We start from the raw sequence: 17319 nt of genomic DNA on the forward strand, positions 1-17319 counted from the left end.
ATGTGGACCCAGATGGGAAGTGTCAAAAGGGGTTATAATGAGCGGAGGGGAGTGAGATATATGGTGTCATTAAGCAAGAACATGCCACCAAAATCAGGGTTTCCCATGTAGTGCAACTCCTAAAGTTAGTAGCCAATTAAGGAGATCCCACGGGATTAGGATACAAGATTAACCACCAAGTTGGGACAAGGGAACAAGAGTACAATCCAAGCCCATTCTTTCCGCCGAATCCCCCCACTAATCCATGTCCAAATGTGTCCAAGAAAAGCAAGCATAAACACCCAATTACATAATGAAAAGCCATCCCTTTGGGATTGGAAGGCCCACCTTCAAACATACGATCATAACAGATGGTGAAGGCACACAATGGCTGATTCAGGTGGCGAAGAATGGTAGTACATTGAGCTATTTGGTGGTTTCCAGCTGAAGACAAATCTAGGATAAAAACTCTCCTATAGGGGTCACCCACTAGTGGTGGGTAACAGGTTGCCCGTTGCCTCCTTGATTGGGCCAAAAATCTTGTGTACTGTTGTTGATCTCATTGCTGTTATATTCTGTTGTGCAAAGTTGTTTTTGGTTGAGCATTGCTAGTGTGTTTATGTGCTAGTCTAGTCATAGACCAAACCTACAGTGCAAGGAAATTTCAACTAATAGGCAGATCTAGTAACATAGGAATAAAAATCTAAAAATAATAAAGTACATAAAGAATATTATACATTTAAAAATTCAAGCATTAAATGTGCACTTAACACTATAGTGCCTCATAGTTGGCTGCATGCTAATGAACTTCGATAGCAGTATATCCACAGTTTATGCTTGCTAAATCTGCTCTGATAGAGTTCTAAAAATTCAACTAATACTAATGAACCCAAGATGACAGAATTCAATCCTGCATATATATCGTACGGTATAGATAATTCATGGCTACACAAATGGGGAATCAATATAAATATTGAACACCAAAAATATGCTTCAATTTATGAGTAAGATATCTGACCCTATGGAGACAGCTTATGCTAGATAACTACTGACAATAAAGTATGAACTTTGAAGGTTACTGATAGGCAAGAAGTAAAAATTAGTGATATAGTAAACAGAGTAGCTCTTGATCTGTAAGCTATAGTTTGAAAATATTAACTCACCTAGAAATATCCTGATATTGAAAAAGCTAAGCACACTGATTGCAACTGAACATAATGAAGCAGTCCATCCCAGTTGCCAAGAGGTTCCTAAATTGACTTGGACTACCCTAAAATCATATGGGTAACTTGTTCCAGTTTGGAAATCTACTAGAACAATATTTAAAAACAAACTTGGATAATAACTTGTGTCAATTTACAAGAGCAATGCCTCTTGCATATCTTATTTGAAAGTTAAGATTTACAATGTCCCCAGAAGTCTCGCAAGTTCTCAGGGGTATTAACTTTCAGACTGTCAACAACTTTCTTAAGGATATATACATATTATAAATATCCTTTTATCAAGAGAAAATAGAAATCAGGCTCTTCTGATATCCAAGCATATACCAAAAAAGAAATAATGTAAATTATTGAATTCCATAACTACTCTTTTCATAGAACATATATACAAGCCTTATTTTGGTTCTCATTGGATGAACCACACTTCACATTTATTTACATTATTTACAATCTCATTAAACCAATTTGTTTTATTTCAATAAAAACTCACCAGATATGCTGCGTAAGCCCATCCCAGGGGAACGATGACAAACAACATCTGCCATGTTATTTTGCATGTAACAAAAAGCACCCCAATAAGCTGGAAACCATTTGCCAAGCTTGAGCCATAAACAAATGGAATATCAAAGTCCAACTTCTGCTGATCTGTAGACGACTGGAAACATCAATAAAATTAATTTGCACTTGATCTAAAGCCTTATTGAACTCTGAAACATCATAAAATCATCCCATTGGAAGCCCATGATGCCCTGGAATTTTTAGTATAAAGACATTGTCTTGTTACATTTGTGAGTGCTATGCAATCTCTGAATTCATCTCTGTATTCTTGAATTACTAAATAAGAAGAAATAATAACTTAAAAATCTTAAACAGAAAAACGAACCAACCAATAAATGTCATACTGAAATTCGATCAAACAACAAACACTACAAACCCGACTTTGACAAATAAAAATGCCCATGGTTAAATGTCATCTAGAATGTCAAGCATTATAATTTTTCCAAACTGTAAATACAAGACCAAAATTTCAGAAAGATTAGTCAGGACATGGCCAGATCAAGAGCCACATGTAATCAAGCTACCGTAGAAGAAGATGGGATATTTGCTTCAATAAAAGAATATTCAATAGCTATTAAACTGTCTTTACTGCAAACATCTTTGTATATCACCTGATAATCTCACAGGTTAATACCTAATCAACATTATCTCACATCAAGTTCAAAGTATTCAAGAACATAACCAGCATTGTTCATGTTTTGCCAAAGAGTCAGCCCAAGAATTTAGATTTTGTGAGGCTAATGCACAACACTTGGATAGATCTAAGTACTAAAGTTTGTCAATGTCTGTAAATGGCACGAACCTATATGAATTTGCTCAAAGCAGAGCTCTATTCCAATGTATACATAAACAATGTACAGATGGAAAAGATTTTAACATGCGTAATCAATCCAGTGTTATGCTTTGCATACAAATGAAAGATATTTTAACGTGTAAAACAATCCAATCTTATGCTTTACATACACTACCGTTCAATATGTGAAAACCAAAAAAAATATATCGCAACAGGTAATGTGAAGAGATCATGTCACTAACCCTTGTAAGAATCCTTCCAGTGGGTGTAGTGTCAAAGAAAGACATGGGAGCCCGAAAGATGCTGTCCAACATAGTTTGATAAAATTCTTGTGCTGTCCTCAGTCCAGAAATAGAAATCAATAGAGACCGCATCAAAACAAAAAACCCACTTCCAATTGCTAAATATGAATAAACACTAATAAATTTTCTTGGATTTATACTTGTTCCTTCTGAGGTGAAGTCTGCCAACCAAAAGTCACTCGATATTTGCAATGCTTGCCAGCATGTTTGAATGAATAATAAAACAATTATATGCAGCCCCCAGAAGGACTTTGTCCAATATGCCCAGTAAATAGACATATTTACACGGCCAATAGCTCTCTCCTCTTCATCTATTAGGCTAGAAGAAAAATTATCATCATCAAATTTATTCTCCACCCTATTCTGCTCATGTGTATCTTCGTTAAACATTTGGGATCTTTGATCATACAAAGCATTCCCTCTCACATGCTTCGAGCAATGACTAGAAGGACTAGATGGCAACTGGGTTGGATCAGTAGTAATTGAGCATGATGATTGACTTATCCAATCATCTCTGGTCGTGTCATAGTCCATATCATATTGTACTGTTACATCATCTAATGCCTTATTGTGTGCATCAACAAGTTCTCCGAAGACAGTGCCTTGTTGGGAAAGTTCATCATATGTACCAGAGCTCATAATATGTCCTCCTTTCATAACCTGAAACAATTCACCACATCTAGTGTTGTTATCCCAGACATAAAACAGAAAAGGAAAAAATCTGAATAACTTTATCAACCTTTTGAAAAATTCAAAGCATGTCATAGTCTAAGGTAGATTTTTTTGTTAAAAAAGGGGATAGTTATTCTTACAATTATCATATCCGCTTCACGCAAGAATTCCACTTGATGTGTCACTAGAATAACAGTTTTGTTCTTTAAAGCACTTCTAATGCATTCCTGTAATAAAAAATTACAAATTTTCAGCCAAGGAAAATAAGGGCAACCAAAAATGAAATATATTACAAAACATAACTATAGCATTGGCATGGACCAACTGGTTAACAAAAAAATGTTATGTATAATAGCAATCACATGACAAGCACATGGAAATGGAATCATATTGAGGATCCAAAATTAGCATTGTAGTCAAAAGGATTTAGTAATGACTCAAGAAACAGGATTTTTAACTAGGGTTGAATTAGTTGAATTACCACGTAGTCCCTTTGTACTATTTGCAAATGTGTACATATATGCCAGGAGAGTATTTGACATATAGAAAAAATACTGGAAACTTTTCATGATTGATTGTGATCTGATACACCTGATGTTTATTTACCTATATATTCAATTCATCATTCAACATCTGAAAATCCACAATTTCCAACATGAATTCTGCACAACACAATATTCAAAAAGCTCTACTCGTTACCAGAATGAATAGAAAAATAGCTTTAATCGCTCAGGGCTCCAACATAGCCTTAGATCTAATATAAGTAATCTAGTAAATATTGAGAAGATTTCATTAGGCTCGGCACTTTTCAATTTGGTCCAATTCAAAAGTTCTGATCAAGTTAAAAAAAACTTCAAACATCAAAACCATGACAGAGAAAGTGATTCGTTGATGCATTAACAGTGTATGACTCTTTAACACAAACACTGATCAAATATGAATCAAGGCTGTTACCTCCTATTACCCCTCTGTCAGTGGAAGTACATAGATTTTTTCAGTGCATCATTCACCACCATTGTAAGCCCAAGGTCGCAAATCAAAGCCATGTAAAAACCATGTGAGGCTCTGTATTAGGTATCCTAGAATGGTGTCTTGTCAATTTGAGTCTGTATCTATTTCTTTGGGTTGGACCATGCCCTTTCCTTTGAAAGCTTCATCTGGGCAATCTCATCCCTGATCGAATTGGAGGACCTTGCTAGCCTTCTCATAAGGACTCGTAGTTTTATGGGAGCCTCTGCATTTTGTAGGGGTGATGTATGGGCCAGTCCAACCCATGTCAAGGTGCACCTATGTCATTCCACACAGTTAGTGTCTATAGAGTTTATAGGTGACCTTGACCTATAGTGTCTATACAATATTACTCATGATTTCTCTAGCATCATAGCAATCTCTTCTCACAACTTTCACATTTTCCAAGGCAATTCACGCTTCCTGTGCAAAGTGGTCTAAATGGTCAAAAAGTCAAGCCAAGCTCAGATTGTAGAGCAAGACTAGAGGATGCCATATCACATGGAAATTTTCAGATCAAAGCATTTGGTGAAAAGTTATGGCTTGGTCAAACTTGGTCAACAGTATAAGGAATATTCTAGGTGAATTTTTAGGAAGAGTGCTGGGCAAAATCTTGCATGCATTGCATCAAAAGTGAGCAGCACAATGACACAAAGAAAACCTAGGTGTCAGAATTTGAGGTCATGCAAGGCATTGGAGATCAAGCACAAAGGCAGGATGGCATGGCAATTAAGTGATGATGTGTCAACATCCTAGAGGATGAGGAAAAACAGAGACAGTCATTAATAATTATAGAGTAAGACCTAAGCAGCAAAACCCATATTCCAGATTTTCCAAAAGGGAAAGGGTGTTGGAGATCTAGTCTCTGTGGCCCAAGTCAAATTACATAAGAGGAAGTCAACATGGGATTAAGTCAAAACTAGCAGTTGGGTCAAAGCTAGCTGCTAGAGAGTGGTCTATTAACCATTTTAACCTCCTTGGACCTGTTACCGCTCAAACTAGCAAGGATCATAAAAGGGATTCCTAAGGGGAAACTAATAGATCAATGGGCAATGATGGAAGCTTAGCCCACTGTCACCTCAGCTAAGACTCCCTACTCTTTACGGATTTTCACCAATGGGAGGAGACCCGGTATATATATAGGGTCACTTGAAAGGGATAAATCGACCAATGGATATGAAGAGACGCTTAAAATCCTTTTCCTAGAAGGGGGTTTAAGAATAGATCTTTCTTGCTTGTCAAGCAAGGTACGAAGATTTCTAGGAGGAGGTGAGGACTTGAGGGTTAGGTTTAGAAGAATATGCCTTATGAAGGAGTTTCCCAGTCCAAAAACACTTATTGACCTCGACTTCCCGAATGCTTCTTGAAGAATTCACCTTTCAAAGATATGGGACCACACGGGACCAAGTGGACCCAGCCTAGGTCAAGGGGGGAGAATCTAGAAACCAATGATGTTCTTAACCCAGACAAGGAAAGGGAAAGGATAAAAGCAAGAAATTTCTCTTAAAGGTGTCAAATTGATCTTATGAGGCGCTAGCCTTGGGAACACTAGGGCAAAGTTTGATCTCAGAGCTAGGGCTTGGGTTATCTCACAACTCCATCGTCGGAATGGCTTCAAAATTGGAGGAGGACTTGAGGACACACCAATGCCGGAGAGGCTAAGAGATGAACTTTTTGGAGGGCTACTTTGTCATTAAAGTTATGCCCTAAGTGACCCAACTTGGCTAGACCTAGAAGAAGGTGAAAAATAGTTGATTTTTGAGTGACCACCTCCTGGTAGATCAGTGGCTTAGTCTTGGGAGAATGGAGTCCATGATAAACATGAATGAGGACCTTGTTTTTTTATAAAGGAGACCTGAAGACTACTTTGCTTGTCTTCTAGGACAAGGAGAAGCAACCTTAAAGCTTTATACTTCGACTTGCAAAATGTGATGGCTTATCAAGATGAATTCGTTAGTAGAATTATCCCTAGGAAATTTCATTCAGAATTACATGGCCCATACATTGAGAGATGCTATATAGAGACAAAATTCCATAATGTAAACAATAAATGCATGTAGCAATTGGCCCTAAAAATAGTGAAATTCCCAATCCAATGTATATGAGAAAGTAAAATAAGAATAACATTAAAAGCATGTACTTACATGTAATAGAACATATCCAACCATCAACAATTTGACAATAGAGAAGCTCCAAGATAAGATAAACCAAATCCAAACATCAAAATTCATCCATAAAGCTCCAATTCATCCTCCAAGAAAAAGTGTGAAATTCTCAAGAGAGAAAAGAGATCCAATCCAAAGTGATGATGAGAAAATGAACTCATCTCACTTGTATTTATACACTAATTAGGAGTTTGAATTAGTCTCTTACGCCTACATAAGCCCCAAAAATAAAATAATGTAACAATAACCTAACTTTTGGTGACAAGCCCACCAAACTAGCTCATAAATGAAATAATAAGCCTCTTAAGAGGTCAGATGATAAATAATACATGTCGTAGGGCCCTCCAAGAGGCCCGATGAGGTCCATAAGTGCTATAATGAAGAATAGGACCCTCAAAAGTCATGGACAAGGGGTTGGCCCCTTGTTCTCCAAACAATAAACCTGTGGTGTTCCCAATGGGTGTGGGGGCACAATAATAACTTCATGGGTCTCCAAATGAGTTGAAGATGCATGTAGATCATCTGTAAGGGCTTCGATGATGTTGTAAGTGATGCCACGTCATCCTACAAGTCCTGGGTCAGCTGCCAAGTGCATGGTGCATCTGTGGAGCTGGTTGGGCAAAGGTGAACAAGGTGCATCTTCCTCGTCCAATAGGTGAATCTTGAGCAATCTCTGAACATCCTCGAGGATCCATGGAGTGTTATCTACTACTGTGGAGGCCCATGGCTCTCAAAACACACACTACATGTGCCCTGCATAGGGAGACCAAACCCAAGATGGAGTCCACTGCAATCCTGCATAAGATCCAATGCGTCCCCTAGCCTTCCAATGCAACAAGTCATCAAAGAAATCGAATAAAAAAGCTTATAAACCATGGGCAAAAGGTGGGAACTTCATAATGGCCTACCCTTCCATAATGGATTTTGGGATGTGCTAATGTCTCCAAACTCCAAATGGGGTTAACCAAGTATCCTATTAGGTGGTTTCTACTTCTAAAGAGGATAATGTGTCCAAGGCACATCCTTTAAAAGGTGGTGGTATGTGATAAAGAGATGAATGGAGTAGGGATGAGAAGGGGCAACGCTAGGCCACATGCTAGAGTACAAGGATAGCTAATAAAAGGGAAGCCCACACTTGGGTATATAATGTATAGGAGGGAGCAATCGTGATACATCAGGTGCCCCGACCTTGATTTTTCCAACCTTCTTTATATGCTTTTTTCCTTCTATGATTTTTCTTTAATTAACTGTTAGGAGCTCAAGGGGTAAGAGCATGATGTGTGTGTTGATTTGGGGTAGCATCGGATGTGCTCTAAGTCTCAAATTTTGCAAGGAGGCTTAGGCACAGGTATTCCAAAGAACACAGAAAGCGTTTTGGGAAATTCCACCCAGAAGTGATTTTATTTTTATAATTAATATTTTTAATGAGGCTCCTAAGTCTAAACTTAAGAAAATTAAAATATTAATGGGTATTACTCTAATCTGGGGTGAAACTTCTAGAAAAAACCATGGATCAAGCCAAAACGATCTGAACCTTTGATTAAGATGTAATCTAAGCCGTTGATTGCCCAACAGGGAGATAAAAGAAGGGGCTTGAGGGTCATTTGGAAAATGCACTAAGAAGATACTCAGTTGCCCAAGAGAAATCGATTTTCTCACTGGTCGAAGTTCGGCAAGAGAAAATCGATTCAGAGGGAGATTTGCAGGTGGAGGAGAGACAGAGAGGGTTCAGGTGTTAATTTTAGGCAACAATGGTATGTTCTATGCTTTAGAGCAATTTTACTTCAATTTCTTTATTAGCTCAATATCAATATCCAGTTCAATGTTGCACGAAGCGGGGACGAAATGGGGACGTTTTTTGGAAGCGGGGACGCAGAAGCGTTATTTTCCAAAAATCTAGGAAGCTAAGCATCTCGAAAGCGTCTACTATATATATATATATATAACTTTTTAATATTTTTTTGCAATTATATTAAAAAAAATTCCAAAATACAAAATTAGTTGTAGAAGACATGAAAACATGCATATTTTTACATAAATCAAGATATATATGGCATCCATTGTACATCAATGATTAATTATTCCAGCATCAACCGTCTACAATCTAGATTCCTCTTCTCTTGTCTAGCCTTTGCATCTACTTCCATTCTATAGGGATTTTTGTCAACATTGCCTAATTTTGATCAAACAGCTTAATCCAAGCCTTATAATATGGTAGAGAAATCTTAACATGCCTGATCAATGATTTTGACTTGAGTGAAGGGTACATAATTGCTAAGGCCATGACAAAGGAGTTCAACAATCAATAACACCAACACTGGGGTACATATAGGGCTTGTTGCTCTTGATTAAATGCCAATCACATGCCCTCATACATGATATAATCCAATGAAACGCCACAATCCCATTGATCTTGAAAACTGTTAAGTCTGCTGAATTTTGAACTGGATATGAAATTCTATTTTCTCCATATGAAGTCCGATGAGGTTGGAACCACTCTCAAACATTTTGAGTCATTTCATGGTAATGTTAAAAATTAAGTAAAAGGATGGAAATGAAAGATAAAAGAGAATGTAACTTTTACTTTAAGAATTTAACATTACCATTAGGGAGCATCTAGGAAGCATCAAGGGGTACCTTGGGAGTATTCGGAAAGTGAATTTCCTCACAGAACAGCTCGAAATTTCCAAAAACAAAAAAAACCTCACAAAACCATCCACCTTCTCTCGGATCCGCTCGCGATCCGTAGTGGATACACTGCCGAACCTCCACAAATCCACACGCGATCCTTTCTGGATCCACGGATCAGGAAATAGGAACCGCAAATTGGGCAGTAGGAGCCGTGGATCGGGCCCCCATGAATTCAAATTTGCAGGAATCGCCAAAAAAAGGAGGAACCGCGGATCCGATTTCCGATCCGCGGTTCCACCGAAGGATCGGTGGCGGATCCGTATAGGACGCGGACCTGCCTTTGGATCCTTGGGGCGGGACGGTTCTTGCAACACTGATCTAGTTTAGCAATCACATCAACATGATAGTAAAATGCAGATAGAACATAAACAGTGAAAGACAAACCAAGACAATAGGACACAAGATGTGGCACCAGCCAAGGACAAACCCCAATGTGGGGAAACCCTTGATCAATTCTTCTTATATTCTTCAATAGTTCAGCAGAGAGTACAATTTACAAATCTGATCATTTATGACAGTAGCAAAAGAACCCTAACCAAAAAAGTCAACGCTGGTCAACAGGACAGAATTCTTCCTCAATTTAGCTTGGTCAAACCCAGTCAACTTTGGCCTCCAACAACAAGTCTAATCAGCCCAAAGCAGTGCGAAAAATTCCAGTCAAAACTGGTCAACGAAAGTCAACCCTGCAGCTAGCCCTAGTACAGTCAACGCCAAATCCACAGTCAAAGAAGGTCAACGCTAGTCAACACAACCCAAGAAAACAACCTCTGAAATTTAGTCAAACTGGTCAACACCTAAAACAAAAAATCGTCCCCCTTTCCTTCGCACGTGTGAGAGAGAAAGCTGCCCAGAAAATGTGTACCCAATCTAATGAGGAGAGAGAGAGATGTGAGTGAATGAGTGTTGTCCAAATGAGGCTCAGGCATCATGAATTTATAGCAAACATTGAGGATGAAAGGACATGACTGTTGGGCTTTTGAGCCTACATAAGTCTGTTGGCCAACCTTGACAATTTGTCCATAATCAAACTAAATTCATAACTTCATTTGTACATGTCGGAATCGGATGATCTTTTGATCAATCCTACACCTCTCGAAGAGAGGAATCCAATAAAAATATCAGTTGTCATAAATAAGATGACCCATGTGGAGTTTGGCCCTAGTTGCCAATTTTAACAATAAGGGAGATAGGGACGAAGACACAAAGCAGTAGAAGGAGCAGCGCTGGGCAGGTTGACGCTGAGAGAGGCAACGCTGGCCTGAGTGACACAAGCATTGCACAGGCCAGTCCAAAGGCCAAAGAAATTGATGTTGGGAAAACCAGAGAGACGCAGAGGGTGAAGGAACCTCTCTCTTGGGTCAGATACTTGTTCAGGAACGTCTGTAAATATTTCTCAATTCTATACTGCTAGGTGAAATTTTGAACACGTTGATTTTCACTAGAGAATAATAAAACCCTCATCTGTTGCACTGGTTTTCCCACATTGGCTATTTCCGAGGACAATTGTCCAAAAATAACTATGTCATTGTGTTTGTATATGTGCTGGCATTTTACTTACATTTAGTTTCTGCAATGTTTTAATAGTGAAGGCTGCAGTAGAATATGTTTCGATATTTGAAGTAAGAATACAGTGGATAACTTATTTCTGAAAGTAATAAGTAGAAGAAGTCATATTAATCACTGCAGTAGGATTTCCATTTTAGAAATTTGCACATGGTATCAAAGCTACAGGGAAACAGAAGAGAAAAGTCGGAAGATCCAATGATGAGAAAAGAAGGAAATGCGAAATTTCTGCAAGGAAAGAAATTCGAATCTCCCAGGGGATTGAGCATTTCAAACCAAAGAGATTGGATTTCGTGGAAAACTCTCTCTGAGTGAGCCAACAAAGAGGAAAGTCTTTTGCAGTCGAAATTCATCAGTGAAGGAACAACACATCAGAAGATTCAAAAAGGAGGGTTAATTCAAGTGGGACGCAGTATTTTCCTACAGCAGTTCCTGGGATATGTTAGCATCAGAAATTGGCACAATATGGATACTCAAAATATCCCATATTTATCTACCAGATTAGATGAAGAATTCACATGCTTAGCTAATTCAGCATCAGCAGATGTTTGGTACATTGATAGCGGGGCTTCAGCTCATATGACTGGAGTACGAGAAAATTTCTCGAGTTATCAAGAAGAACAGATGGACTTCCAAATAACTATGGGAAACAGAATGAAATGTACTCCAGTAGGGAGAGGCACCATAGCTTTTCAGACGGAAGAAGGGACCAACATCTGAGCCACCAATGTTCTACATGTGCCAGGATTAGGGATGAATCTAATTTCAGTGTCCCAGTTACAGGACAAGGGATATGATGTATACTTTGTCAAGAAGAAAGTATACGTTAAGCATCCAGGCTGGAAGAGGAAAGAAAATTGGGGTTCGAAGCAACAAGTTGTATAGGTTGCAGCTCGAATCGCCAATGGCACTAATAGGCAGCAACTATAATGGTGAGAAGGAACGAAATGAATTATGGCACAGGAGAATGGGGCACTTACACCATGGAACACTAAGGATGCTCAGAGAGACAGTTATAGTGGTACCAGTCCTAAGCAATGAACATGATGACTTATGCAGAGGATGTGTACCAGGATAGTACGCTAAAGTAGTTTTTCCCAGAAGCAACAATAGAGCAAAGGATGCATTAGGATTAATACACTCAGATATCTGCAGACCTATGTCCACAAGGGCTCTTAGTGGTGGAGAATATTTCATCACTTTTATCAATGATCACTCCCAAAAAACCTGGATCTATTTCTTAAAGACGAAGGATGAGGTCTTTGATCGTTTCTGAGAGTTCAAGGCTCTTGTTGAAAATATGATAGGGAAAAAGATAAAGGTATTGCGTTCAGATAACGATGGAGAATATATAGACAAGGATTTCACAGATTTCTACGCAAAGGAGGGCATCAAAAGAGAGTGGACAACTCCATATAATCCGGAGCAGAATGGAGTGGCAGAACGGAAGAACCGAACTATTGTTGGGGCAACCAAGGCCATGTTGTATGATCAAGAACTACCAAAGTATCTATGGGCAGAATCTTGCAACACGGCAATATAAATCTAGAATAGAACTCCTCATAAAGCACTAGGGAAAAGAATGCCCGAAGGAGTATTCACAGGGAAGAAGTCGGAAGTCAGTCATCTCAAGATATTTGGAAGCGTGGCGTATTGCCACATTCCAGACGAGAAGTGCAACAAGAAGGGGTATCTCGTAGGATATAGCGAGACCTCAAAGGCATATAGAATCTACATTCCAAGCAGTAGGAAGATTGTAGTATGACGGGATGCAAAATTCATCGCAGATAGATCTTTCAGGAAATCTCGTGAAATGCCTGCAGAAGATTAGTCAGGAGATGTTCCATTAGTCCAAGAGCAGTAGGGGCGGCAAGAAGGACCGGCAGGAGAGCATACGCATGGGTTAAGTACAATGACAAGTACTACTATTTCCTTAGAGGGAGGAAATGCAAATGCTTCTCAACGGGCGGAACAACGAGAACAGGAGGAAGAATTGGTTGATCATCCCACCACTAGTGGTAGAATGAGCAGAGAAGTGCGGCAAACTCTCAGGGATGCAGAGGAGTTTGTTGGAGCTCCTAGAGCCGAAAAAAGGCAGCGCAGACAACCAAATAGATACCAAGCATTGGTAGCTCAGGTTGGAGAACCCTCTAGCTTTCAGGAAGCTGTTCAAAACCAAGTATGGGTGGTTTCCATAGTGGAAGAGTACAACTCCATCATGACGAATGATGTCTGGGAAGTAGTACCTAGACCAGAAAATAGATCAGTTGTAGGTTCACGATGGATCTACAAGATCAAGTATGTTGTAGACGGCAGCATAGAGAAGTACAAGGCAAGGTTCGTGGCAAAGGGGTATGCTTAGAAAGAAGGGATAGACTATGAAGAGACCTTCGCCCCAGTTGCTCGTTACACCTCTATCAGATCTGTTATATCCCTAGCAGCTCAAATGGGATGGGAGATTCACCAGATGGACGTCAAGACAACATTCTTGAACGGGGTGATAGAAGAAGAGGTGTATATAGAACAACCTGAAGGCTTCGAAACTCATGAGAAGAAGTCTCATGTTTGCAGGTTAAAGAAAGCCCTGTATTGGCTCAAGCAAACACCTAGAGAATGGTATGGTCGAATTGATAGTTACTTGCAGCAGTTGGGATTTGTCAAGAGTGATGCAGATCCCAATCTCTATTATTTACTGGTAGAGAATGATCCACTTATTTTGGTACTATATGTAGATGATCTAGCCTCATCCAGGACTGCAAGAAGAATCTTGAAGTCAAATTCGACATGAAGGACTTGGGATTGATGCATTATTTTCTGGGGTTGGAAGTTTAGCAAAAGAATGGGGAGATCTTCCTTGGTCAAGGAAGGTATGCTACAAAGATTCTGAAAAGATTCAAAATGCAGGATTGCCAACCCATGGCTACTCCTATGATCACCAACTGGAAGAAAATAGATGCATTAGAGGATAAAGAAGTAGAACCCACCTTGTACAAATAGCTCATTGGGTCGCTTATGTATCTGGTCAACACTAGGCCAGACATTTGTTTTGCAATCAACACTCTTAGTCAATTCATGGTTGAACCAAAAAGGGTCCATTGGGCAGCAGCAAGACACAGACTTAGGTATGTACAAGTAACAGTCAGATATGGGTTGAAGTATTCTAGAGGGGAGGATATCAGACTGAATGGGTTCACCGATGCAGATTGGGCAGGTAATTCAGTAGACCGAAAAAGTACCTCTGGGTACTGCTTCAGTGTTGGATCAAGGATGATATCTTGGTGCAATAGGACGCAGAAATCGGTAGCACTGAGTTCAATAGAAGAAGAATATATGGCAGCCAACACAGCTACATGCGAAGCCATATGGCTCAAAAAATTGCTTGTGAGCTTATTCAGGAAAAGGATGGAAGCGACCAAGGTTTACTACGATAATCAGAGTTGCATCAAACTCTCTGACAATCCAGTGTTTCATGATTAGTCGAAACATATAGATATCTGTTGTCACTTTATTAGACACTGTGTTCAGCGTGGGGCAGTACAACTACAATATATTCCCACGGGAGACAAGGTGGCCAATATACTCACAAAGGCTCTTAGAAGAGCTAAGTTTACTCAATTCAGAAAGCAGTTGCATATGGTTGAAAAAAAAATTCGATAGCAGGAGCAGGATACAGTGCAGAGATGGTTGCCATAAGTAGTGCCAACAGCAACATGGATGCAACGATTCAGAGGGAGTTGCAGTACAGATGTAGCATTGATAGTAGCAGTGTCAAAGAAAGCAGTCAGTAGCAAGAGCGACGCAGTGGTTGGTGGACAGTATGTCAGACATCAGCAACACAAAGACGATGCTTCAGAGTCAGAGCAGTATGCAGAGAGGCAGTGTATTGATATAGCACATTCCTCGCTAACAGGGAGTGTTGATTTGGGGTAGCATCGGATGTGCTCTAAGTCTCAAATTTTGCAGGGAGGCTTAGGCATAGGTATTCCAAAGAACCCAGAAAGCGTTTTGAGATATTCCACACAGAAGTGATTTTATTAAAATAATTAATATTTTTAATCGGGTTCCTAAGTCTAAACTTAGGAAAATTAAAATATTAATGGGTATTAATCTAATCAAGGGTGAAACTTCTAGAAAAAACCATGGATCAAGCAAAAACGATCTGATTCTTTGATTAAGATGTAATCTAGGTCGTTGGTTGCCCAACAAGAAGATATAAGAAGGGGCTTGAGGGTCATTTGGAAAATGCATCAGGCAGATGCTTAGTTGCCCAAGAGAAATTGATTTTCTCATTGGTCGAAGTTCGGCAAGAGAAAATCGATTCAGAGGGAGAGTTGCAGGTGTAGGAGAGACAGAGAGGGTTCAACATCAGTCAGGGAGATAGGGACGAAGACACAGATCAGAAAAAGGAGTAGCGCTGGGCAGATTGACGCTAGGGGAGGCAGCGCTAGCTTGAGTGACGCAAGCATTGCGCAAGCCAGTCGAGAGGCCAGAGAAATTGACGTTGGGCAAGCCAGAGAGACGCAGAGGGTGAAGGAACCTCTCTCTTGGGTCAGACACTTGTTTAGGAATGCCTGTAAATATTTCTCGGTTCTATACAACTGGGTGAAATTTTGTACATGTTGATTTTTGTTGAAGAATAATAAAACCCTCATCTACTGCACTGGTTTTCCCACATTGGGTTTTTCCGGGGACAATTGTCCAAAAATAATTGTGTCATTGTGTTTGTATATGTGCCGGCATTTTACTTACATTTAATTTCTGCAATGTTTTAATTGTGAAGGTTGCAGTAGAATATGTTTCGATATTTGTCGTAAGAATACAGTAGATAACTTATTTCTGAAAGTAATAAGTAGAAGAAATCATATTAATCACTGCAGTAGGATTTCCATTTTAGAAATTTTCACAATGTGAGATGTAGCAGTGGATGCCCCCTTTTTAAGGTAGGGCGGTTCATTGCCCACCAAGGGTTGGGACAATCATGGGTTCCTATATGATGAAAGAGGCTCATAGAACCTGTAGGAACCAGGGTGATGGCCATGATGATGGGGTAGACCTCATGTATTGGCTTTTTCCCACGTGCTAAATGTGTTTGTCCCGACCATCTTTTGCATTTTCCTATTGAATGTGGCCAATTATGCTTTTATCTTTCTTTTTATATGCATCAACCTCTGGGGCATCATTCCAAGCCTAACCCAAGGTGTGGGCAAGGGGAAGGGGAGAGATAATCCTATGTGGACCTTGTTACAGCTCAAACAAGCAGGGGACCTAAAGGGGATCCTTAAAGCGAAGATGTTAGGCCAAGGGCAACAAATAGAGACTTAGCCCACTGTCACCTCAGCTAAGGCTCCCTTCTATTTATGGACTTTCACCAATGGGAGGAGACCGAGTATATTATGGAGTCAGTGATAAAGCATAAGTTAATAAAATGATGTGGAGTGACTCTAATAATCCCTTTCCTGGAAGAGTTAAAAGGATAAGGCTTGCTTGCTTTCTAAGCAAGGTACAATGTTTTCTAGGGAAAGGAAGGGAGGATTTAAGGGTTAGGTTTAAGGGATATGGCTTATGAAGAAACTTCCCAGTCCCTAAAATCCTTATTGTAATTGGTATCCTGGATGGTTTCTGAAGAATTGCCTTTTCAAAAGAGCGGGACCACACGGGACCAAGTGGACCCGATCTAGGATAGGGGGAATGAGTATAGCAACCGATGAGGTTCTTACCCTAGACAAGGTGGGAAAGACTAAAAGAAAATTTTTCACTTGAAGGTGTTGATTTGGTCCTACGAGGTACTAGCCTTGTGGATGCTAAGGCAAGGCTTGATCCCGGAGCTAGGGCTTGGCTTTTCTCCCAACTCCATCATCAGAATGGCTTCAAATTTGGAGGAGACCTTGAGGAAACACCAGCATAGGAGACCCTAGGAGATCGAACTTTTTTGAGGGTTATCTTGTCGAGAAACTAATGCCCTAGGTGCCCCAATGTGGCTAGACCTGGAAGAAGGTTAAAGAATGTGATTTTTGGTGACCACCTTTTGGTAGATCAGTGCCTTAATCTTTGGGAGAATGGAGTCTATGATGAATATGAGTAGGATTTCTTGATTCCCAATCAAGGAGGCGTCAAGATCACTTTGCTAACCTTCTAGGACAAGGAGAAGAAATCTTGCAGCTTTTATACTTCGATATCCAAAGGAAATGGCTTATCAAGGTCAAATCCTTCGATAGAATTACCCCTAGGAGATTTTGTTCATATTACATGGCCGTCACATTGAAAGATGCTATTATAGAGACAAAATTCCACAATGTTAAGCTAAAAATGGATGCAGAATTAGCTCTAGAACATCGTAAATCTCAGTCCAATATATATGACAAAGTAAA

The 17319-nt window shown here is 39.6% G+C and overlaps 1 protein-coding gene across 1 annotated transcript in view; it reads right to left on the reverse strand.

Moving 5' to 3' along the window:
* LOC149158733 (ABC transporter C family member 14-like) overlaps positions 1–17319 on the reverse strand; it is a 414770-nt gene that overhangs the window by 258594 nt on the left and 138857 nt on the right. The window contains exons 6-8 of the mRNA XM_089434081.1: positions 3665–3751; positions 2793–3512; positions 1690–1854 (exon numbers count right to left, since the gene is read on the reverse strand). Coding sequence (XP_089290207.1) covers positions 1690–1854; positions 2793–3512; positions 3665–3751 — 972 coding nt within the window. The remainder of the gene's footprint in view (positions 1–1689; positions 1855–2792; positions 3513–3664; positions 3752–17319) is intronic.

The sequence above is a fragment of the Pinus tabuliformis genome, chromosome 5_2 (assembly GCF_031772625.1).
Source record: "Pinus tabuliformis cultivar Carrire ecotype Pingquan chromosome 5_2, CPIR1, whole genome shotgun sequence".
Classification (NCBI taxonomy): Eukaryota; Viridiplantae; Streptophyta; class Pinopsida; order Pinales; family Pinaceae; genus Pinus; species Pinus tabuliformis.